The 24955-nt window shown below is 31.0% G+C and overlaps 2 protein-coding genes, 1 long non-coding RNA gene and 1 pseudogene across 3 annotated transcripts; 2 read left to right on the top strand and 2 right to left on the bottom strand.

The window, feature by feature from the left end:
• Window positions 1-1518: 1518 nt before the first annotated feature.
• Window positions 1519-1827, bottom strand: LOC112718163 (uncharacterized; annotated as a pseudogene).
• A 1922-nt stretch (window positions 1828-3749) lies between these two features.
• LOC112715102 (T-complex protein 1 subunit epsilon) lies at window positions 3750-7839 on the top strand. Its single transcript, XM_025766858.3, has 9 exons — window positions 3750-4238; window positions 4943-5261; window positions 5407-5755; window positions 5975-6107; window positions 6320-6372; window positions 6612-6714; window positions 6931-7097; window positions 7284-7397; window positions 7496-7839. The coding sequence occupies exons 1-9, from the start codon at window positions 4040-4042 to the stop codon at window positions 7664-7666; spliced, it is 1608 nt and encodes a 535-aa protein (XP_025622643.1). The 5' UTR covers window positions 3750-4039; the 3' UTR covers window positions 7667-7839.
• A 1928-nt stretch (window positions 7840-9767) lies between these two features.
• LOC140175810 (uncharacterized) lies at window positions 9768-14997 on the top strand. The gene is made up of 2 exons (XR_011866428.1): window positions 9768-11409; window positions 13035-14997. It is a non-coding gene; the product is annotated as an uncharacterized lncRNA (long non-coding RNA).
• Window positions 14998-16242: 1245 nt separating this feature from the next.
• Window positions 16243-22740, bottom strand: LOC112717293 (probable pectate lyase 5). Its single transcript, XM_029289459.1, has 4 exons — window positions 22631-22740; window positions 21701-22441; window positions 19307-19445; window positions 16243-16464 (listed from the first exon to the last, which is right to left on the bottom strand). The coding sequence occupies exons 1-4, from the start codon at window positions 22738-22740 to the stop codon at window positions 16243-16245; spliced, it is 1212 nt and encodes a 403-aa protein (XP_029145292.1).
• Between the last annotated feature and the right edge of the window lie 2215 nt (window positions 22741-24955).

Below are 24955 nucleotides of genomic sequence, written 5' to 3'. Positions count from 1 at the left end.
ATTTATGTAACTTGTATAGTAAGATGCTAGTGGCAGGGACGGACTCAAGGGGGGACAAGTAGTGGTCTTGGCCCCGCAACAAATTTTAAAAACTTATATACTATTATAATAGATGTATTATATAGAGTAAAATTTAATAATATAATGATAATAAAAAAGTTACTATTCTTTATGTATTAGGATTTAAATTTCTTTACATATATTTATATTATTTGTATTTTCTATTTAATTTAGAATTTTTTTTACATCTCTTTTTTTAAGATTAATTTTAACATTTATAATCATATAAAAAATATTTTAATATTATTTATAATAATATTTTTTTCTAATTTTATTTAGTTGTTTCTTTTTTATTATTTTTTAATTAATTTTTACTCTTATTATTATATAAAAATACTTTAATATATTTTAAATTGACATAACAAAATTGTTAGTGCAATTAATTTATATTGTTTTATATCATATTTTTTAATGATATAAGACATAAAAATATAACCTACTGTGCTGTCACATAAATACTTAATAAAGTAAATTAATTAACAAAATATTTAAAAATAGATAATTTTATATTTTATTAGATGTAAAATCATAAAAAAATTATGAAAAAATTATAAAATTTGAGATAATTCTTTTATTTGACAAGTATTTATTAATTTTTTAATTAAAAAACTAATTATAAGTATATCTATTATCAAATATATAGTATTAGATTTGATTATACAAGATTTTAATTTTCGACCCCTCCACTCTTAGATTCTTGGATCCGTCCCTGGCTAGTGGTTGTAGTATATGGAAGGAAATGTGTTCCATATTAAATGTATAACTGCCATAACTCACACAAAGTATTTTACCATATTAAAGCAATTATGTAACGTGTGAAAACATGATTACACTTAGACCAAGTGGGAGAATGTTGGAAGTTTATTATAATTTAAACTTCTATTGTAGCCTAATTGTAATTTTTATAAATTATTAATGACTTAATCTCATCCGTTAATGCTAATGTTTGATGGACGCATTAGATTTAAAGATACTAACACATATAAAGATGGTCCTCTCTTTGCCTCTACACACGACGTCTTTACAGTTTCCACTCACTGAAAAATATTGAGAAACTACCATCTTGATGAACGTCTGGAAGAAAAAAAAGGGAGAGAAACCAGTCTTGAAGTTCAACTCTACTATAACCATAACTCGTTATGGCAACCAATCAAAGTATGAAAATTACAACTTTTAACATCCTAGTTAATGCTTTCGCTAAAATAAGTTTACACTGATCTCAGCAACCATGAGTGGAGTCACTTGTTGCCTTCTATTCCCCGGTCAACTTAGCTTTGACGTCTAAAAATTAGCTATAAATCTCATTCCATTCCTCCGACTGCACTTCTTCATAGTTGGCTTTGCACCCCTTAGTTTCCGTGGCTCCCAGTAGTACTGTACATTGACAGTCCCAGAATTTACTCAGCAAATATGGGATGCCAAAAATATGATGTGTGCGACTGATCTAAGGCATGGTTGTTACTTGACTACTTCTGTAATGTTCATGGGCAAGATGAGCACAAAAAAAAGGAGGAACAAATGATTAATGTTCAGAACAAAAATTCTTCCTACTTTGTTGAAAGGATCCCAAACAATGTGAAGTCAAGTGTCTGTGACATTGCACAAAGGGAATTTACCATGATTTCGACTTTCATTGGTAATTCACCCTCCATTCAGGAGATGTTTAGGAAGGTGAATGAACAATTCACTGTCATGTTTAGGAGAAAGGCTTTCTTGTATTGGTACACTAGTGAATGAAATGAAATTTATACAAGCAGAAAGCAACATGAATGATTTTGTCTCTGAATATCAGCAATATCAGAATGTAATTGCCCATGAAAAAGGAGAGTATGAAAATGAGGAAGAGGATCTTGATAATCAAATGTGAAGTGTTTATATGAAGTACTAATTTGATATCTCTCTACTTATTGCATTATGTTATATGGTGCATAAATTTATTCTCATACTTTGAAGATTGTAATTAGTAATATCTTTTGAGAAAAGTTGATAATGAAAATGCTTATTTTTTTTGTTCTGGTCTTGGAATATAGAGGTTAAGTGGTAGTGGGAGTTTGGATACATGATTTATAGTAGTGATGCAGCACTTATTTATCTATTCTATATTGAATTTTGTTTCTTCCTTATATCTGGCACATTGGATTGTGTTTCTGTAATATTTTGCTATTCATATGCACGATCTGTTCTCTAAAAAAAATTTGATGATTTTACCAGAAGAAATTTTTTTAAGGAGAATTTTTTGATATTATGTTAAAAAATGTAAGAGCATCTCCAACGGGCAAAACTTTAGAGCCCTCTTACTGTGTTGTCAGAGAAAAAAAAAGAGATGGGCGTTGAAGAGGAACTCACTTGAGTTCCTTCACGCAATTCAAAATGAGGAAGTCCCTCTGAACAGGGATTCCCATTAACCAATACACAATTGCCAAATGGCAAGTAAAATAAAAAATAAATAATTATATAAAATATTAATTAATTAAATAATTATATTATATAATTAAATAATAATTATAATGACTAATTAAATTAAATATTGATATTTTTATTTAATTAATAATGATAATAATTAAATAAATTAAATAATTAAATTTTTATTTAATTAATAATTTATATTAATTATTTATATCATAATTAATATTAAATATTATTTATATTTATATTATTATATTAATTTAGCCGTTCCAAAACTAGCCGTAGTAAAAATAGCCGTTATTATGTTACCGTTATTATTAATAAATTAATATTTTGTTACTCTATATATACCACTTAGATATAATTCCATTTTCACACTTTTATGCAGGAAATTTTGCTCAATACTTAGAGTATGATGATGTTGAAAATGACTTATCACAACCTTAGTTGGGAGAGGAAGATTTTGCACCATACTATCAATTTCTCCAAAGAAATGCCCAACTTCAAAATAGGCAGCAGCATAGACAATTGAAGGAGGAATTGATTGAACACATATGACAATTTCACAATGCTTGTCGTCAACTATAGAGTTTAATTATGTTTTTCTTTATATTAAATAATTTTACAAATTAGTGTAATCCCGAATTATCTATTGTGTATTATTGTTATATATGAATTTATTTAATATTAATATCTTTTAATAGTGAATTATTTTTAAATTTAAATATTTAAATTACATTATTAAAAAAAATTAATTACATTAATTTCAAGTATTTTAATTAATTAATTAAGTGGGACCACAATACGAACTAAAGTTAGTTCCTCCTAATGGAGAAGAGAGAGATGTTTTGAGTTCCTATTTACTGTTTATGACGCAAAAGCTGATATGGAGTTACTTTTTACGACAGGTGGACCATAAACAGAAACTGAGATGAGTTTGTGTGTATTCAAGAGAAAACACTAAAAAAAGAATTTGTGTATAATCAAGTTGTGTGAAATGATACAATATAAAAGATATTTATAAATACTAAAAAATCGAAATAATAAAAATATAATATTTTATAATAAATATTTAAATATGTTAAATAATATTAATTGATCTTAATTATACTCTAAATATGAACCTCTGCAACGCTAGTATAATATATATAAATCTTGTTTTTTTGATCGGCTAGTATATATAAAACATAATGACATGGATAAATACCGGTCGTAAGCCCATTGGGCTTTTACGTCTCTCTATTCATGGGGCTCACACGTCCCTCATTTGCTGTATCCATTCCACACCAAAAACATAAGTGAAAAAATGAAAAACATACAACGTAGAGAAATAATTGAAAATTTAGAGATGGGAAGCATACATATAACATCTGCAGCAGCAACGAGTCAAGAGAGGGTTAGGGCTTTTTTTCCTCCAAAAACGGAGAGAGAAACACAAGAACCACCAAAAGCAACTTCACACACACACACACAGAGTAACCTTCTGCACTGTTCGCGTCTCTTCACTCTCTCCGCCAAATCTCGAAGATTCAAAGAAGATCGTGTGAGAGAGAGAGAGAGAGAGAGTTGAGAAATGGCGCTGGCTTTCGACGAGTTCGGGAGGCCGTTCATTATACTGAAGGAGCAAGAACAGAAGAGCAGACTGAGAGGACTCGATGCACAGAAGGCCAACATCTCCGCCGGCAAAGCCGTCGCCCGCATCCTTCGCACCTCCCTTGGCCCTAAAGGCATGGACAAGATGCTCCAGAGCCCCGACGGCGACGTCATCATCAGTCAGTTCTAACAACCATAACCACCTTTTTTCTTTTCTGTTTATTTCTTTCAGATTTTTTACCTTTTTTTTTTTCAAAAATAATTAATGGTGCCGCCTTTTCTTTTTTCTGCTCTGATTTGTCTTTTTTTTTTCGAGTTTCTGTTTTAGACACTTTTGCTTTCCATTTTTGCTCTCTGTTTTTTTTTTCTTGTTTTGATAGTGATCCATGAGCTCTAGGAACTAGGAAGCGAAAATTTAGCCATTTTGTACTTTAGGTTAGGCATGAAGTGTTAAATATATCGAAAGTTATTTTTGGTTTTACTTTGAACTGTGCAGTGTTTTTGATTAAGCGAAATGCAATTAATTCCTGTAGATTTGGGTGCAGTTTGTGTTGGATGACTTTAAATTTTGAAGTAAAAGGCATGTTGTGTGTACTGTGTAGTAACTTCCCGGAGCCGGTGAAGTTTTGAGTGGAAAATTTTGGATTGTGTAAATGTGGTTGCTTTTTAAGGTTTTACGAACTTAATAAGTGTGGGTGTGATTGAAGTGTCTTGAGACCTGAAATCGACACATGTCTTGTTAATTTGAAACTCAGATTGGGAAATCTAAGACACTTTTTTGCAATTTTATCTTTAGAAGCTTTGTGATGTTTTGTTGAGATATGGTTATTGGTAGCATTTTTGTTTGTTGCTGCCACTAACTAGTGACATTTCTTGTTTGCAGCGAATGATGGAGCAACAATCTTGGAGCAGATGGATGTTGACAACCAGATTGCTAAACTGATGGTTGAGCTGTCCCGGAGTCAGGATTATGAAATTGGGGATGGAACTACTGGAGTTGTTGTTATGGCTGGTGCTCTTCTGGAGCAAGCTGAGCGGCTCTTGGAACGTGGAATTCATCCAATTAGGGTTGCCGAGGGCTATGAAATGGCATCGAGGATTGCTGTTGACCACCTGGAGAATATTGCTAAAAAGTTTGAATTTGGGCCTACGGATTTGGAGCCTTTGATTCAAACTTGTATGACTACTTTGTCCTCTAAAATGTGAGTGTAATATAATCCAGGTTCTAATCATTTGTCTTGTTATGATGGATGTCACACCTGGGATTTTGAATTGTGTTTAATTCAGAATTTCAAAATTTAAGATAATTCTTAGCATTATAATGTCCTTCTTTGTTTAATTTTCCAGTGTGAATCGGTGCAAGCGCAGCTTGGCTGAGATTGCTGTCAAAGCTGTTCTTGCTGTTGCTGATCTAGAAAGGAAAGATGTTAACTTAGATCTAATTAAAGTAGAAGGGAAAGTTGGTGGTAAATTGGAGGATACTGAGTTAATATATGGAATTGTTGTTGACAAGGATATGAGCCATCCACAAATGCCAAAGCGAATTGAAGATGCTAAAATTGCAATCTTGACTTGCCCCTTTGAGCCTCCAAAGCCAAAGACTAAGCATAAGGTGGACATTGATACCGTTGAGAAGTTCCAGACATTAAGGAAACAAGAACAACAGTATTTTGATGACATGGTTCAAAAATGCAAGGTATGATTTTATTTGAGCATAATCAAATTTCTATTACTAATGTCCAGCCTACCGTTGGTCATTTCCTATAAGGGAACTAGAATGCTTGGCCACCTTATATTTTGGCAGACGATATTATTGGGATTTAAATTTTAAAATGGGCTAGTTATATAACCCTTGTGTTCTTGCCAAAGTGAATTTTGGATTTAATTGAAAGGAAATTTTTTTTATTGTTTGCAGGATGTTGGTGCAACCCTGGTTATCTGCCAGTGGGGCTTTGACGATGAAGCAAATCATCTCTTAATGCACAGGAACTTGCCTGCTGTCAGATGGGTTGGTGGTGTAGAGTTGGAATTGATCGCAATTGCAACAGGTATGTCTTTAGTAATACATTCTCTTTTTTGTCTAAAAAAACTTTTCCTTTCCTATGAAGAGTAAAATGATAGGCTTCAAATTGATCAACTCTAATAACCAGGCTTTAGTAATATATATGAATATATGAGTTACTACTTTTTGCTTTTGTCACTACTCCTCAATATGCTTTTTATTCTTATTAACAGTGTAAATATCTACTTGTGAATACAGGTGGAAGAATTGTGCCTAGGTTCCAAGAGTTGAGTCCTGAAAAGCTGGGAAAGGTATGATACTACTCTTTTTAGTGGTTTTCAAAACCTGCTTATTTTTATTATTACAATTGAGTTTGATTTAGGACACTTGGCTACTCTTTATTATTGCAATCGTGTTTGATTTAAGGCATTTGGCTGTGGTTCCATGCTTGTTGTATTCGTTGATAGGGTGGCATTCCATATGCTATGGACTCATGTGCTCTCTTTATTGTACATTTGGAATTACTGACGTAATTATACTTTTTATTAAGGCTGGTGTGGTTCGTGAAAAATCCTTTGGTACAACAAAAGACCGGATGCTGTACATTGAGCATTGTGCAAACTCGAGGGCTGTGACAATATTCACTCGTGGAGGTGAGATCATGTACTCTTTGACCCTCTTTTGATTGGTTTGCATCGCATTTTCTAGAATTAGTTATCTTTTTATGAAGATTATCTCCTAAACTGGTCTTGATTGAATCTGGATCTGAATAATAAACTATTTTAATTATTGCCTGTATCAATGAATTTACATGTGTTACCGTGGATATAGTATAGGGCTTAATTAAATGGTGTTGTCTCTTTTGTTAGGTAACAAAATGATCATAGAGGAGACAAAGCGCAGTCTTCATGATGCCTTGTGTGTAGCTAGGAATCTCATCCGCAACAATTCTATAGTATATGGTGGTGGTTCTGCTGAAATTTCCTGCTCTATTGCTGTGGAAGCTGCTGCTGATAGATACCCTGGAGTAGAGCAGGTATGAATATTATTTGAATCATGTAGGTATTGTATTTTTTTTATTCATGGCCAATGTACAGATATTCTCAGTGTATGGTAATGATGCCAGAGCCCTTTAGAAACTCTATTAAACAGTCTCTTTCAGTACTTATAGTGGATCAAATATAATAATTTTATTGATGGCTGGTTTTTCTTTACCATGCAGTATGCTATCAGAGCATTTGGAGATGCATTGGAGGCCATTCCGATGGCCCTTGCTGAAAATAGCGGCCTTCAACCTATTGAAACGTTATCTGCTGTGAAGTCCCAGCAAATAAAGGTAGATTGAACTAAAATGGCTGCTGTTTTATATCTGTACTTAATTTCAGAAATTTATCCTCCCAAATATAATGGCAATAACCTTAAATTTGCTTTTAGGACAATAATCCTAACTTTGGCATCGACTGCAATGATGTTGGCACCAATGACATGCGTGAGCAAAACGTATTTGAAACTTTGATTGGAAAGCAGCAACAGATCTTGCTTGCTACTCAAGTTGTCAAGATGATTTTGAAAATTGATGATGTTATTTCCCCATCAGAGTTCTGAAACTAAAGTTTTCAACTGATGTTTTCCACATCAAGATCATGGATTGCTGATAGTTTTGTTTTTTATTTGGTTTTTGTCAGAGTTGGTATGTTCACAGTTTACCTGTTAAAAATTTATGTAAGAATTTGACATGATTTTATATTCGAGTTGAGTGACTTATTCTGTTTGATGCATTTTTTTTCGGTGTCCTGTTTGATGCATTTATGTTAATATTAACTAGCAGCTCAACATGGATTACCGAGTCTGTTCAGTTGAGCTGCCTTTCTTGTTTTTACAAAATTAATTTTAAATTTGTATTTTTATAATTGTTAATTTGATAAACAATTTAAAAAAATTTTGAAAAATAAAGTACATTGGTCACTTGGGGAAAAAATTTATTTGTTTTTAGGAAAACTTGCCAGAAAAATAAAGGAAAAAAGAAGTAAAGTTTGAGTGTTAAAATAAATGAAATTTACCATGTTGTGGCAGGGGTGGTAGAGGAATGAGGAAAACAATTAAGGGAGTAAAATGTGATCTTTTACCATTAATTTTATAAGTGGGATCAAGAAAATCTGAGAGAGAGAGCAATGAAGGGTTAGAAATCACACTTAGGAGAGGAGGAAAGGAGGGAGAGAAAGTTTAGGAAAATATATTTTTCATTAATCATCATGCATAAATGGTGGTGATGATATTATTAATGATTGTGAATGCGGTGGCGGTGGCGGTGGCGAAAAGAGAGGAACGGAGGGAGAGAGAGGAGTGTAAGTGCGGAGGCGATGGGGAAGGAGATGAGGAAGAAAGGGAGAGAGAGAGGAGTGTGAGTGCGGAGGCGATGGGGAAGGAGATGAGGAAGAAAGGGAGAGAGAGAGGAGTGTGAGTGCGGAGGCGATGGGAAAGGAGATGAGGAAGAAAGAGTAAGGGAGAGAGAGAGGAGTGTGAGTGCGGAGGCGATGGGAAAGGAGATGAGGAAGAAAGAGTTTCGGAGGGACGTTACCTGACATGTTCAGCATTGATATGCTGTCACCGATTCTATGGATTGGATCGAATAATTTGTATTTTTATAATTGTTAGGGGATACAATGTCTATCAAATAAATGGTTAAGGATCGAAAAAGATTTTATTCTAAAATAAATTAATACATTTATGTTAGATTAACTCGTGGCTTAATAGGAATTTCTAAGTCTTTTCAGTTCAGCTGCTTTTCTTGTTTTTACAAAATTAATTTTAAATTTATATTTATATAATTGTTAATTTGATATAAATAATTTAAGAAATTGAAAATAATAAATTATTTAAAATACAAATTCCATCCGATGTTTAATATGTAGAAAGTATAAAATAAATAAATTTGTAGTAACTAACATAATTAAATATTATTAAGTTGGTATGTGTAACAATTAAACATTATTTACAATCTTCGTTATTAAACTTTTTGTACTCTGGATGGAATGTAAAATATATTTCATTGATAGAACAGTCCACAAGCACAAAACGTGCGAGATAAGAAAGTATATAGAAATAATCAAGAATATAAGATATTCACAATTTTTTTATAACATTAAATATATAAAAAAAGGCTTACATTAAATTATGCAAAATTTATAAAAAAAATAACAGAAAATTTTAACCGTGTGTTACTTGCATATATGTAAATAAGAGGCATACAGTCAGTAAAGTAGAGATTGGGTTAGTTAGCTTTAACGCTAGTTTCAAAAGTTTTAAAAGTTATTTTTTTTAACTTTTAACTTACGAATTGTATGATGTAATTTTTAAAAATTAAATACTTTTAAAATTAAAAAATTAAACATAAAATAATTAAATTATAAATTATTTTTAATATAAATATTTATTGTTTAAGCTAATTTTTTAAAGAAAAAGTCTAGGAGACCAGCAATTTTATTGAATTTTGGTCGGCATGTAACCAGCAGAGGAAGATGAGCCATTGAATGAAATTTTACACCAATTTCATACCATTAAATCATTATTAATGGCTAGTTGATAGCTAACAATCACAAAAATTGCTGCCCCTAGCATTACTCTTTTTTCAAGAGAAACTTAATTAAACTATTTCCTCACCTTACTTACAGTATATGTAACTAACTTTCCGCTATTTTGGAGTTTTGTAAGAGTCAGAACTCAGAACTATTGTGCAAGGTTCTTCTTGTTCTTGGAGCTCTCTTTCTCTGATTCATGCACAATGCATGCAGAGGTATTATTCAAGCTCTTTTTCAAAGCTTCATCATGGTGCGGTGATCGATTGCTACTTGCAATCCATTTGAACACCACCTCTCAGTCCAATTTTCAGTTTAGCAACTTCAATTTCTCTTTCTTCTTTTAATAAATTTGTCAATTCTTCATCTCATCTTCTTCAATTTGTTCTTGAATCTGCTCATCTTCTTAATCTCCATTCTTTCTTCTCTTTCCTTGGACTCAAACAATAGAGATTGATGAAATTTGTTTTGTTTCACACTTTCTTCAATTGAGACACAACATTTCGATCAACGAGATCAAGAAAAGAAGGTCTGGATCTACATTCTTCAAGGTCCATTGATTTTCATTCTGCAGTTCTCAAAGATTTTCCAAGATCATGGAACCTACACCAATCAATACACAAACAGCAATGAACAACATTGACCTCAATGCTCTTGCTTATTTGGTTGCTCTCAAGCTGTATCTCCGCACCCTCCCACAAACCCTATAATGAACCCTTCAAGTCCGTTCTTCCTACACCCTGGAGAAAGTCCAGGCAGTCCTCTAATTTCTGAAGTTCTCAACCACAAGAACTATAATTCTTGGTCTCAGCTTATGCAATTGGCTTTGGTATCGAAAAATAAACTTGCATTCATTGATGGAGGATGATCCCATGTATAGTGCATGGGTAAGGTGCAACACAATGGTTGTTTCCTGGATCAACTTGTCCCGTAGCCCAAAAATTCGAAACAGTGTGCTATGGAATGGTATAGCTCAAAACTTGTGGGAAGATTTAAAGAAACGATTTTACCAGGGAGATGTTTTTAGAATTGCTGAACTAGAAGACTGACTTATTCTCAATCAAACAAGGTGATCTTGCTTTAACACCTTACTTCACAAAACTTAAAGGCATTTGGGAGGAACTTGAGGACTATGAACCACTGCCAGTGTGTATTTGTGCCTCAGATTGTGCGTGCACATCAACGGTTCGAAGCTACAGGGAAGATACATTTGTTGTGAGATTCTTGCGTGGCGAAAATGAACAATATTCTGCAGTTAGATCAAACATAATGCTGATGAAACCCCTTCCTTCAATTGACACCACGTTTTCATTACTCATGCAACAAGAGAGGCAATTAACCGGGCCAGAGGCGGCTGATCCAAACATGCTGATCAATGCAGTCAATCACCAAACTGCGTTCACATCCTTTAGAGGCAGAGGTTGTAGAAGAGACAACCGAATTAGCAGAGGCAGAGGCTATGGCGGTAGAACTCCTCGTAGACAATGTTCCTTTTGTGGCAAAGAAGGACATTTGGTGGACAATTGCTATAGAAAACACGGGCTGCCTCCACACCTCAAAGCCTCAGAACATCAACAACATCATGACTGAAATTCAAGATGACAAATCCAATAAACCTATTGACCTTTACAAAGAGGCTAATGGTGACTCTCAAGTCTTGTTTACACGAGCAAAAGCAGGCTTTGCTATCACTACTTCAACACCATGGAGTTATTACTTCCCATAATGCACATGATCCTTCCATTACCATAGACAGCAAGTCTTCTAATGAAGGTAATTCTGTGATCATGTCAATTTCTTTATCACAGGATTGTGACTCATGGGTCATTGACACTGGAGCCACCATTCATGTCTCTCATAACTTTGCTGCATTTCATTCACTCCAAACCATTAATCCGGTTAGAGTTAAGCTGCCAAACAAGTGCATAGTTACTGCTTCAGTGTCAGGCATTGTCAAAATTTCTAACACTTTGTATCTCACCAATGTGCTTTACATTCCATCATTTGCATTAAATCTAATTTCAGTATCAAAATTAATAGAGTCCATTGATTGTCAATTTGTGTTTAGTAAATTTGGGTGTGAGATATATGATTACTATACAATGAAGACGATTGGAGCAGCTGAACTCAATGATGGTTTGTATGCAATTGGCACTAGAAATGGGAAATGCACCACACACAAGCCTATGCACACTACTGCATCAGCCTCACTACACACACAACATACTACACAAGAGCTATGGCACAATAGATTAGGTCACATACCACTCAATAAATTGTATTTCATGCAACAATCACATCCATCTATTTTGAATTTCAATATGAATAAAAGTGCAGTGGCTCTTCCTTGTGACTCTTGTCATTTCTCTAGGCATAAAAGGAAGAACTTTTCAATTAGTCTATCTAAAACTGAGTCTTGATTTAATCTCATCCATGTTGATATTTGGGGACCTATTAACACCCCATCTATCAAAGGATACAAGTATTTTCTAACAATAGTTGATGATCACAGTAGATACACATGGACTTTTCCTATGACACAAATTTGAAACAGCTGATTTGCTGCAGTAATTCACAAAATTATTTTGACCTAATTTGGAAAACAAATCAAATGCATAAGATCCGATAATGACAAAGAATTTCAACTCCAAAATTTTTAAAAACCCAAGGCATCCTACACCAAAGTTTATGTGTAGAGACTCCTCAACAAAATAGAGTTGTGGAAAAAAAGCATCAACATCTTCTCCAAGTCACAAGGGCTATCTTATTTCAATCTTATGTCCCTCATTGTTATTGGGATTTAGCAGTAGCTCATGCTACTCATATCATTAACAAAATTCCTAGCAATTTTCTAAATAACAAAAGTCCATTTGAAGTTCTATATCATAAGGTTTCAGATTTTGAAAATTTCAAAGTTTTTGGTTGCTTAACATTCACTTCCACTTTGACAACACATAGGTCAAAGCTTGATGCAAGAGCTAGAAAATGTGTCTTTCTTGGATTCAAAGTAGGCACAAAAGGGTATCTTTTACTTGACATTCTTACCAACAAATTAATTGTCTCAAGAGATACATTTTATGAAAATATCTTTCCCTTTAAAGAAATTACATTGCAGTTTCACATTCATCCCCATCTACACACATCACTCAACATTGTAATGCACCATACATATTTAATGACATTTTCACACACTACAATACCCTATCACAGAATCACACTCATAATGCACCCAACTTTCAACCCACACATACTTTCCTGGATCCTCACTCTAACACTAAAATTACACCCTCACACACATTATCAACACCTCAGAAGATCAGAAAGGATCAAGAGAAAACCAACTTAGACAATTTCTATTGCATGCAAACCTCTAATGAGACAACATCACCCAATTGTAGGTATCCTATTTCAAAACATTTGTCATATCATGGTCTATCAACTGTACATAAAGCATTCTCTGTGAGTATTGCATCATCAATTGAGCTGCATCATTATGAAGAAGCAGTGACCGAATCTTGTTGGAGAGATGCTTTCTCAGCTGAGCTCGAAGCCTTACATGCAATTGCAAATAAAATTTGGATAGTCACTGATTTACCTCCTGGAAAGAAACCAACAGGCTATAATGGGTTTTCAAATTGAAGCTCAAGCTTGATGTAGTGTTGAGAGACATAAGGCAAGGTTGGTAGCAAAGGGATACAACCAGAGACAAGGGATTTGACTTCTTCGACACACACAGCCCAGTGGCAAAAAATGACCACACTTCGAATCCTTCTTGCCTTGGCAGCATCGAAAGGGTGGTTCCTTAAACAACTTGATGTAAACACTGCCTTTCTTCATGGTAATTTGGACGAGGAAGTGTACATGACTCTACCTAAGGGCCTTAGCTTAGAGAAACTTGGCATGATTTGCAAGCTGACTAAGTCTTTATATGGTCTCAAACAAGCGAGCCACCAATGGAATGTCAAACTTACCTCTATGCTTTGTTCACCAAATCTAATCATGGAAAGTTCACAGCTGTTCTTGTGTATGTCGATGATCTAATTCTCACTGGAGATGATGTATCCGAAATCAATTCCGCCAAATGACAACTACATGATGGCATTCAAAATAAAAGATATTGGGCACTTGAAATATTTCTTGGGACTTGAAATAGCTAGAGCTAGTCACGGCATCTCATCTCATCAGCGCAAATATGTCTTAGATTTGCTCACTGAGTTCAAGATGTTAGAGTGTAAACCAGCCATGACTCCAATGGACTATGCGGCAAAGTTGGCTAAGGATTCAGCACCAGCTTTCGCAGATATTTCAACCTACAGAAGACTCAATGGGAGATTAGTATACTTGACCACAACAGCCTTGACATTTCATTTGCTGTAGGGAAGTTAAGCCAATGTTTAGACTGCCCCACAACCGCTCACTACACTGCCGCGCTCAGAATTTTCAAGTACTTGAAAGGTGCTCCCGCTGCAGGTCTTTTCTTCTCTACTTCCTCAGATTTGCTTCCCTCTGGCTATATAGCAGGCAATCAGTTTCTGGCTGATGCTTTTATCTAGGGACCTCTTTTCTCTCTTGGAAGAGTAAGAAGCAAGGTGGCTCGGTCATCTTTAGAAGCAGAGTATCGTGCCCTTGCACTAGCCACATGTGAAGCCCCTTGGATATCCTTCATTCTCACTGATCTTCGTGTACCAATTGACAAACCCATTCCGATTTATTGTGATAGCCAATCTGCCAGATATATAGTAGCTAATCCAGTTTTTCATGAAAGCACCAAGCATATTAAAGTCGATTGCCATGTGGTAAGGGAGAAAACAGTATCTGGCCTGATCAAGTTGCTGCCTATTGCCAGCAAAGACCAAAATGCAGACATCCTCACTAAAGCTCTTGTCCCAGGTCCCTTCAAGTCAGGTTACAATAAGTTGGGATTGCTCAACATTTATGTTCCCAACTTAGGGGGAAATGTATGAGGTTCTTTCTTTTCTATTTTTGTTTCTTTCTCTGTAAACAATAGAAAGTTGTTAGTTAGAATAATGTAAGTTCATGTGTGTCAGCATCGTATGTAGGATAAATGCATGCTTAGGGATTGGAGGTCTGCAGGTTGATCAATGTAAGTTGCCAATTCTATTCAGAACTGACAACTTAAGGGGGAATGTTACTTGTATATATGTAAATAGGAGGCATACATTCAGTAAAATAGAGTTTGAGTTTGTTAGCTTTAGTTGCAGTATATATAACTAACTTTTCACTATTTTGGAGTTTTGTAAGAGTCAGAACTATTATGCAAGGTTCTGCTCATTCTTGTAGCTCTCTTCCTCTTATTCATGCACAATGCATACAAAGGTATTATTCAAGCTTATTCTCAAAGCTTTCATGGTTTCTGATCCAAGTTTCAGTGAAGCTTCTTAATTTTGACACAACAACGTCTTAAACATGGCACAAGGAATTTTTTAACCAATTAGAAGTTATCAAAAATAAAAATAGCATCGAAATTTCTTAAACGTGACATAAAAAAATTTTAACCATGACATATGAAATTTTGTAACCAATTAAAAATTATCAAAATATTTCTTAACTTGTGGTCATTTAATTTGATGACTTTTTGTATCATTTGCCAAAAATTAATATGTCATTTCCAACTAAATGATGTGTTTTTTTATCACTGAATTAATTGAATGATATTGAACTCACATATAAGAGGTCGTCTAGTATTCTTGTGTCATTTGCAATAAATTGATTTATTTTTCTGTTCCAAAATACATTTGAATGTATTTTGTTGGTTGAGTTAAGATTTTGAACTTGTGATTCTTTTAAAGACTTCTTATGTTATTTATCAAAAAATTCATGTGTCATTCCTAACAAAATGATGTGTTTTTTACTTTTAGATATAAGTGAATTGATTGTGTAATATTAAACTAATATATGAGAGATCTAGCTATTCTCGTGTCATTTGTAATAATTTGATGTGCCTTTTAAATCTAAAACATATTTCAATGTATTTTGTTGGTTGAGTGAGTCAAGATTCTAGATTTGTAGTACTTTTAGATTTCTTGTGTCACTTAAAAAAAATTCATGTATCATTTACAACTAAATGATGTACTTTTGTTATCGTTAAACTAATTGCGTAATATTGAATTAAGAAAAGGAAGAAAAAGAAGATGGTGGTGATGGTAATAATGAAAGATGAGGAAAAAGAAAAAGAATAAAGAGAAAAAATCAAACTAAAAAAAAAAGAAGAAAAAAAAAGAAGAGAGGATGATGACGACAATAATGATGATGATAATAAAGGTAGAAGAAGAGAGAGAACTTACAAAGATGTTAAAGAAACACATGTATATAAATTTGATTTAATTGAAGTTAGTTTTAAAAAAAATTAATTGTATAGCATTTTATTAAATTTTTTCAATGGGATCAAATAAGTCTTTTTTTTTTTTTTTTCAAAACCAAATCAAACCGCACTACAAATAGTCAAATACTCTAATCGGAGGTAGTTGAAGTACCTAAGTGCCCAAAATTAACTATTTTAGATGTTTGTTAGTATTCATTTTACGGTTACTGTTCTTAAATTTCACAACAGTTCCTAGGTTCCCAAAAAAGCAATAACATAGCAATCTAGCAGAGTTGTCCATTTTTGCAAGCAAGTGCTCCAGCTCCTGCTGTCATTAAAGTCACTAACATGGCTGGTCTTCCTTCCATGCTTGATGCCTTCTCATACAAGAAAGGTGCTCCATCTCCAGATTCTGTGAAGAAGGCACCATTCAACATTAAATCCCCTTCAGATCTCCAATTCCATCTCTTCCACTCATCTTTTGATGAACCAAAGTGTTTCGTAACCTGAAATCATTCATATATGCACATTCAGTTCTTTTATCAATGCGTTAATTGCACTCTAGTCCCCAAATTTTACCATGTGAACAAAATCCTTTTAAAAAATGTTTCAATCTATCATTTGAATATTCATGATGGTGATTTTTTTTTTCAAAACTAGCACAATTTATTATTAAACTTTGGCTTATATGCAAACGAGTAATGTTATTATATACACCACTTTTGTAGACACATTATATCTTGTACCTTTAGTATTAAAAGTGATTAATAAGAACGGAGAAAAGATAAAAAAAAAATGAAAATGTCAAATGTGGTAAAAGAAAATGGCAATCGTTTGAATAACTTGAAAAGTTAAAAATCAAAAGATTATTCAAAATTAGATAACCTTAGTGGATGAGGCTTGGAAGGAGATTTTATTTCCCTGAAAAGAATGGGAGTGCCTCAATAACAAAGGATGGAAGTTGAAGCATCCTTAGGTACATGGCGTTTTTGTGAACGCACAGGATGATTTGGTTCATTTTAATCTGATGGGGGCGTGGCTTCGTGTGGAATTTCTGCCGCAAAAAAATATTGTATGACAGTTGGGATATATTTTAAATTCTGAAAAATATTCTCTTGGCGCTGCATGTGAATTTCATGATACATACATGTTAAAGAGTTAAGGCTCTTGTCAATGAACCGGAGATGCTTATACAAATTGTGCTTGAAGAATCTTTGACATCTTTAGACCAACTGGTGATTAAAACTAATGAAGTATGTTTGGTAAATTGGTATAAGAAGTGTGGGAACAACTTATGGAGATTGAACTTCCAAAGAAATAAATTGACAAATTTGCTTCAGCAACTGGGTCCTATAAGACTTCAACTAGTGGCACAAAAGGAGTTTTGCTACCTTTACCGATGGAAACTTTTTGCTGCTGACTCAAATTGTAATATAGTACAATGGTATTAGTTTCCCTTTCCCTTTGTGTTTCTGAGGTTTTACTTGTGATTGACCTGGTTTTAAGCTTGTTTTTTTGTTTTTATGTTGTTAATACTTTTGGATTTTATAGTTGTCTTGAGTTTTTGTTTTGTATTAGTTGAAAGGCTGTAAACTCTCATATGTGACCATAGCACTCACGGATAAGAGTGTATCCAATATCCCTATGAAGACTCTTGATGAAAAAATTGTTAAGTGTATCAACGTTGACCCTTCTAACTTCTTTAATCTCATCTCCAACATACTCAACCTTTCCATTATTTGATCTATTAAACTTTCTTTTGTGATGAATGCAAAGTATATTATGAGTAGTTGCCATTTACACATAAATAACAAAATTCTTAGCTTTTAATTGGTACAATCTCATCTAACCCTAATAAGCCTAACTGTATAGTCTCAACGCAGCAATAACAAAATTGTTAGCTTTTAATCTCCCAAACAGTGACAACACAAATAGAAAAAATAAAATAGTCTCAATGCAAAAAACGTTGACAAGACGAAAAAAAAAGAAACATAGTGACAACGCAAAAAAAAAAGAAAAGAAATTAGTTTAGTAACTATCAAAAGAATTGCAAAGAGTGGCAACACAAACCTTAACTCTGTAGTCTCAAATTAGCAATGAGCCAGCAAAAGGGATGTTCGCGGTGCGTTTGGATTGGATGACTTAAAAAAAAAAAAAATGATCCGATTCGATCTAATTTCAAGCGATTTGGATTGGATTGAATTTGCGGTTTTGTAAATTAAAAAAATTAAATACATATAACAAGTCTTAACAATATCTTAAAAAGTCAGCGATAACATAATAATAGAATTAAAATTATAGGTTAACTAAAATAAATAAATAAATAAATAATATTTTGAACGCAAAATATTTATTAAATAATAATATATGAATAATATAAAAATCTATAACAAATTGAACTTGTTATAAATATAATTGTAAATATAATAATAAAATAATAATATTATAGCACATTGTGCGGTTTGGAATGGATTGGATCGGTTATGAAAAGTAGATCCGAAATTCGATCCGATCAAGCGGTTTGCAAGAAATAGAATCCAATCAAATCCGAATTAGTGCAGTTTTAATCGATTTTCGATTTGAATTAGATTGAATAAACGATTTAATTTAGATCGATTTAAATTTGAACACCCCTACAAGCACATGCAATGAATCAGACCATAATATTCAAGCATATACATTTATGCAAGTGCTTACCTTTTAGAATTGAATCGCTTATTAATATTTTAATTTTTTTTAAGAAAAAATAAAGTATATTTTTATTTTAAAATTTGTTAAAAATGTTTAAAAATATCTTTAAATTTTATTTTATTTTAATTTTATTTTAACAGATTTTTATTTGCATTATTAAATATATATTCTTAGCGATTAATTTTTAAAAAACTACTTAAGACAATACTTTTATAAAAATAATTTTTAATATAAATAAATCAGACATAATAATTATGTATTATTATTAGATGAGTCCTAATGTTTTTGAAATTTTAGCTGTTAGAAGTATATTTAATGTAAATAAAAAATTTTTAGGATAAGTAAAATAAAATAAAATTTATAGGTGTTTCAAAAATTTGTAACAAATTTTAAGGACAAAATATATTTTACTAAAAAAAAATAATTATTGCCACAAGGAGAGTAATAGCCAGGTAGGATCGAAAATTAACGGAGTATCTCACATACTAACGTTTGATTAGAAGTATCAAATTGATATAATCATTCATGGACACATCGTTTATTTAAATTATATATAGTTAGTTTAATCAACGTGTAAATTTTTCATGATAAAAAATAATTATTTATTCTTTTATATCTAAAACAATGACATCAGCTTCAATGTTTATGGTTTCTAACCTCTTTGTGATCAACGTCATGAGGAGCAACAAATCTGTTCCCTTGGCTAAAAATAGTTGGGGAGGAACTTCCTCCTATTGCATACTGTTGCCAATGGGTATAATAATTATTCACCACATGAAAGTACCCAAACCTGCACCTGCAAATTTGTGCCTCAAGGTAAACATCAAGTTCTTTTGACTTTTTTGCAATGCAAAGTATATATGATATGTTTGGGGTTGAACTGCTTTTTAATTTTGGTGTTGTTAGTGGTGTTTTTCATTAATTTTAAAATTTAGTGTATTTTTTATATAAAAATCATAAATTTAAAGATTAAATTTATTTTTTTATTTTAAATATAAAACTTTTAGATTTGTATTTTAATATTAAATTTTTTTTAGATGTACAAATCGGACTTTTTAATTTTATTTTACGGTAAAAATTTTTTTAACACAAATCAGACCCTCTAATTTATGTACTATAAAATTTGACCATTAGGTTTTTTTACAAATTTTATTATTCCTCAAATCTAAAGGTTCAGTTTGTTATTTAAAATTTTATAAAAAAATCTATATCAGAAAAAAATACATCAATTAATTATTACATTAAATTACACACAATCTTTTTCATTTTAAAAAAAAATTAGCCGGGTTCAACAACTGTTTTTTTGTTTTTTTTTTCTTCAAAATTATTAATAATAAAACTGTCGCATTGTTATAATATTGTTACATGTATTTTTAATTAATTGGAAATGTCAATGGTATGAAAATACGGTAAAACATACAGATAAAAATGCAGTTCAATATTACACAATTATCCTAAATAAAAAACAGTTACATACATGTTCGAATTCATATTTAATTTTATCTAAATTGAATTTATCTACTTCGATTTATATTTATATTATGTAAATAAATCGAATAACTGGATTCGATTTACATGAAACAGTTCGATTTACTATTTTTGTAACATATATATGTAAATCACATTTAACTGATTCAATTTAGTAATGATACAGATTATTGACATTTACTACTTATTTATTTTGATTTTTTGATATTTTATTTGAATCAAAATGAAAATTTTTTTTATTAATATTTATATTTTAAAGTTATTAATCTGTATCAATATTAAATCGAATCAGCTAAATTCGATTTATATATATATATGCTGTAGAAGTAGTAAATCGAATCAACTTAATTTCATTTATTATTCATATAGCATATATAATAAATCGAATTCTATTAATTTGATTTATATTAAAAAACATAAATCAAATTTAGTTAATTCTACTCACGTAGAATTATTTTAAAAAATATATATATATATAATTTATTTTGTTTTAAGATATTAGTATAATATTAATCTTCGTTTAATTTATTTGTGTGATTTACCCTAAAAAAATACCTTGCGTGAACTGAGTTAAGAAAATTTTTGCCGCTAACACTGTATGACGATAACACAAAATTTATATATCCACTATAGTTTTATTTTTCTTTCTAAAGTTCTTGAAAGTTGAAATGACTAAAGTTAAAACGATATGATATATAGTTTTATAAATAAATTGAAAAAAGTAATAAAAAAACTGGTGGCAGTATTTAAAAGGTTAAATTATTCTATTAATTTTTATAATTTTATTAAATTTATAATTAAATTTTTATATTTTAAAAATTTTTAATTGAGTTTTACACTAATTTTAAATTTATAATTATAGTTTTATCGTTAAAAAATATAAAAATTAATAGAATATATATTATATAAAGAGATATTTTTTAATAGTGTAAGATGAATAAAAATATTTTTATAATATTTATTATTAAAAAATTTAATTATAAATTTAAAAGTAATGTAGAGACTTAATTAAAAAAATTTTAAATTTTAAATTTAATTATAAATTTAAAAAAATATAAGGACCAACAAAATAATTTAATCTGTTAAAATAAAAAACTTTTGGTGTGACAAAATTAGAGTTGTGTTATTATTATGGGTTCAAGTTCATCATGAATGCTCTACATAGCATTACCTTCTCCTATTCTTTTTATAATATCTACATATCTGTAATTTTATAGAGTGAATACTTCATCCGATTTTGATAATTATCTCAAAAAAACAACGAAATTCCTAAAAAAATGTCTATTTCAACTCCTAATTTTTTTTGATTGATTAGTTTATGTACCAAAAAAAAATTAATATTGACTTTTTTTTAGTATAAGAGCTAACTAATCCCATAAAAATAAAGTTCAGAAACTGAGTTGAATATTTTTTTTTATCAAAAGTTTCATTATTTTTTGAGGTAATTGTCGAGGGTTTCTCAATTTTATATTAACGGATATGATCATACACTTTGTAGAGTTCATGGTAAATAATCCGGGAATATAGTAACAACGTAACTCAAACTTAAATTAATTTAATTACCTTGGCATTCTTCCTCCAAGCCCTTCTCCAAAATGGTTGAATGCCACAGTTACTTGCATATTCTTGTCCTCTTCTTCATTGGAATCACTATGTCCTAAAAGCATAACTTTATTATGGTGTGTCATATAATTATTTGAAATTGTAACACCCGTTGACCCATGAACAACATCAATAAGCCCATCATAGCAATTTGAAAATGAGCAATGGTCCACCCAAACAAAACTACTCCCATGTATCAAAACCCCATCTCCATCAGATCTTGATCTCCAAAAGAAATGACTATTTGAGTCCCTAACATAGCCACTACCACCTCTCACACAATCATGGATATGTATGCCATGAATTATGATGTTGGACTTATTCCTTATTTCAATGCAGGGTCCTCTACCAATGTGAATATTTGCTCCTCTGCCATCAATTGTTTTGTGAGAATTTACAATTAGGTCCATTTTTAGTTTTATAAACATGTCATGCTTGAAGATTATCCATAAGGGCTCTTCTTGGATCACAGCATGTCTTAGGGTACCCGGCTTGGGGTCCATTGCGTGGTCACTAGGATTAGTGACCACGTAATATTTTCCATCCCTACCTCCAATTGCGCGCCTCCCGAAGCCAATGGCGCAGTCGGCGAGGCGCTTCCGGTTTCTTTCCCAATTGGGGTCACACCTCCAACAATCGTCGATTGGGTTACCTGTACCGCAAGAAAAGTATGCCAAATTTCTCCTGGAATTATTGGTGATCCTACAAAGAGAAAATTAATTAATTAAAGAATACAAATGTGCTATTGTCATTAACATTATATTAACAAATTATGTTGCTTCATGTTTCACACTAATTAACAACCCATTATTATTGTAATTAAGTGAATGGTATATAAGTTTATGTGGTGAAATGGTTGAATATAAAGAATATAGTTACTGCGTAACATACTTGTGTAGTTCCTGCACAACGGATTCAGGATCTTGAACTGATGGAGAAGAAGATGTTAAAGCTGGGCTAAGAAGCAAGAACTGGAACATAAGAAGAAACCAATCTGCCATATTGGTGTACGTGGGAATGATAATATGAGGAATGCTAGTCAGTAGTTTAGATTATATAGTTAGTATAAATAAAGGGCAAAGTTAAAAAAAAAAATACCCGAAAGTATTATTACTGGACGAATCTAATTGGTGAAACGTTTTGTCACATAAAATTTGTGTATTTTATCTCAGCTTTTCTATTTTTGACGATTTAATATGTCACTTGTTATCAATTTTTAAAATTTTTCGAATACTTTCTTTTGTTATTTTTATTTTTTGGATTTTTTTAGGGTGTGTTTCGAATCCCATAAAATTAGAATTGATTTAATTTGAAAATCAAATTCTTTGTTTGAAACAGATAAAAAAAAACAAGAATTAAATTTATTTGTAAATCTCGTGTATTTACATTATAACTAAACTCAAATATCTCCATTCTTAAAATAATTTGATGTCTTGAAATATAAAATGTTATTTTTAGCCTTTAGATATTAATATAACTCTGGTTGCAATAAAAGATAAAAATATAAAATTAAATTATATATTATTTTTTAAATAAAATCAATTCTTATTTTATATATTAATTCTAAATACAAAAATTCATTTCAAAATCATTTTGAGAACTCGACTGAACTGGATCAACTAAACTAACCAATAATTAATCTTTTGAATTGATATTTTTTCCTAATCGAAAAGCCGGTTCAAAAACTTAATTTTTTTAAAGATATATTTTATAAAAAAAATTATATCATTTTATTACATATTATTCAATTTAGTTAGCCTTTAAATTTCGATATTCTAATTTCATCAGTTTAATATTGGATGTCAAAACTTTGCTTTTGGTATAAACCAGGAAAGATTCTCAATTCTTGAAACAAACTGTGTTGACTACTATGCCCCTCATTCGTGGATTTAATTAGCAATTTAATAATGAGTCCTGAGATGCTTGCCTCTAAGGGGAATCTATCGTTCTTCTTTCAAGCCAAAATTCAGACACTATGAGGGAGCTTGTTGACCAAAGAACATTACTTTAATAATAAAGTCGCTACGCTTAGCAACTAATTTTAATTTGGAAAAGTATAGGTAGATATTAAAAATATTAAACAATGTGAATAATAGATATATCGAATGTTCAATTTATCAAATGTATAGATAATTATTCTATTATTAAAATTTGGATAAATAATTTAAAATATATTGTATTTTATTTAAATTAGACCAATTTTAAGATTTATTATTTATATTATTCAAAACAATCATTAGTTAGTTGAGGTTACCTTTTTAATTTTTCTTGCAGGAATAAGGATGGACTTCAAGTTTCATTGCATGAAAGTAGAACAAAAGTAGGAATTACTAGAAATATTCATATTCTAATAATTTATAGTTGTCATACTTGGTCTTCACTTTTTATTCATGCATTATTATTATTATTATTATTATTATTATTATTATTATTATTTGGTGTAATTAAACCAAATAAACAAGGAATAATATCCGACCTACTAAATATATAATAAAATTAGTCACTAATATAAAATATATATTAAAATAAAATAAATTATATATATATATAATTATATATATATATATGATAATTAATTTAGTAGTTGATTTTTTATGTACAAATAGTATTTTTGTATTTAAATTAATTTTTAAAACATGTGAGATGCTTTAATATTTAAAACAAAATTTAGTTGCTAAATTAGTTCTTAATTTTTCTTTTGTTATGTATTTTTTAAATAATAATAGGAATGGATTCAATTAAATTTATTAACTTCTGACCAGAAAATTTGACATAAAAATTGATTTGTAACGAAATGAATAGTAAACGACTGATTTAATAAAATTACAATATATTTAAAACCAAAATACACTATCAAACGTTCTTTACAAAATGACTTAGAATATTTCAACCAAATGAGTTTTGTGGTGTTAATGTGTTATTTTATGAGCTCAAGAGGTACCTATGGACCAGAGAGACGGCAACATATTCTACCATCAACATGTCCTTTCTTGATAATTAATCATTTGGTGCAGCATTTCACATCTTTCACTCTCAAAACACTTAGAGCCATAGGAAACTTGTGTGTATCCTTTATGGCTCGTAAATAATAAGGGTGATATACCTTACGGCTGATTTTTTTTTTGTTATGGAAAAGATATTGGTGTTGTGTAATAAAATGGACATATGGATAAAATTTGCACTGTTATGGTATTAGTCCAAAATGTAGATTACATT

The sequence above is a fragment of the Arachis hypogaea genome, chromosome 10 (genome assembly GCF_003086295.3).
Source record: "Arachis hypogaea cultivar Tifrunner chromosome 10, arahy.Tifrunner.gnm2.J5K5, whole genome shotgun sequence".
NCBI lineage: Eukaryota > Viridiplantae > Streptophyta > Magnoliopsida > Fabales > Fabaceae > Arachis > Arachis hypogaea.
Note: the sequence above shows the minus strand (reverse complement) of the source record. Positions and strands in the feature narration are given on the sequence as shown.

Coding starts and splice junctions, on each gene's coding strand:
- LOC112715102 (XM_025766858.3), top strand. CDS start 4,040: ATGGCGCTGGCTTTCGACGAGTTCGGGAGGCCGTTCATTATACTGAAG. Junction 4,239..4,942: donor CGACGGCGACGTCATCATCA/GTCAGTTCTAAC, acceptor TCTTGTTTGCAG/CGAATGATGGAGCAACAATC. Junction 5,756..5,974: donor ACATGGTTCAAAAATGCAAG/GTATGATTTTAT, acceptor TATTGTTTGCAG/GATGTTGGTGCAACCCTGGT.
- LOC112717293 (XM_029289459.1), bottom strand. CDS start 22,740: ATGGCAGATTGGTTTCTTCTTATGTTCCAGTTCTTGCTTCTTAGCCCA. Junction 19,446..21,700: donor CTTGGAGGAAGAATGCCAAG/GTAATTAAATTA, acceptor ACAAATTTGCAG/GTGCAGGTTTGGGTACTTTC. Junction 16,465..19,306: donor ATGACGTTGATCACAAAGAG/GTTAGAAACCAT, acceptor GAATGATTTCAG/GTTACGAAACACTTTGGTTC.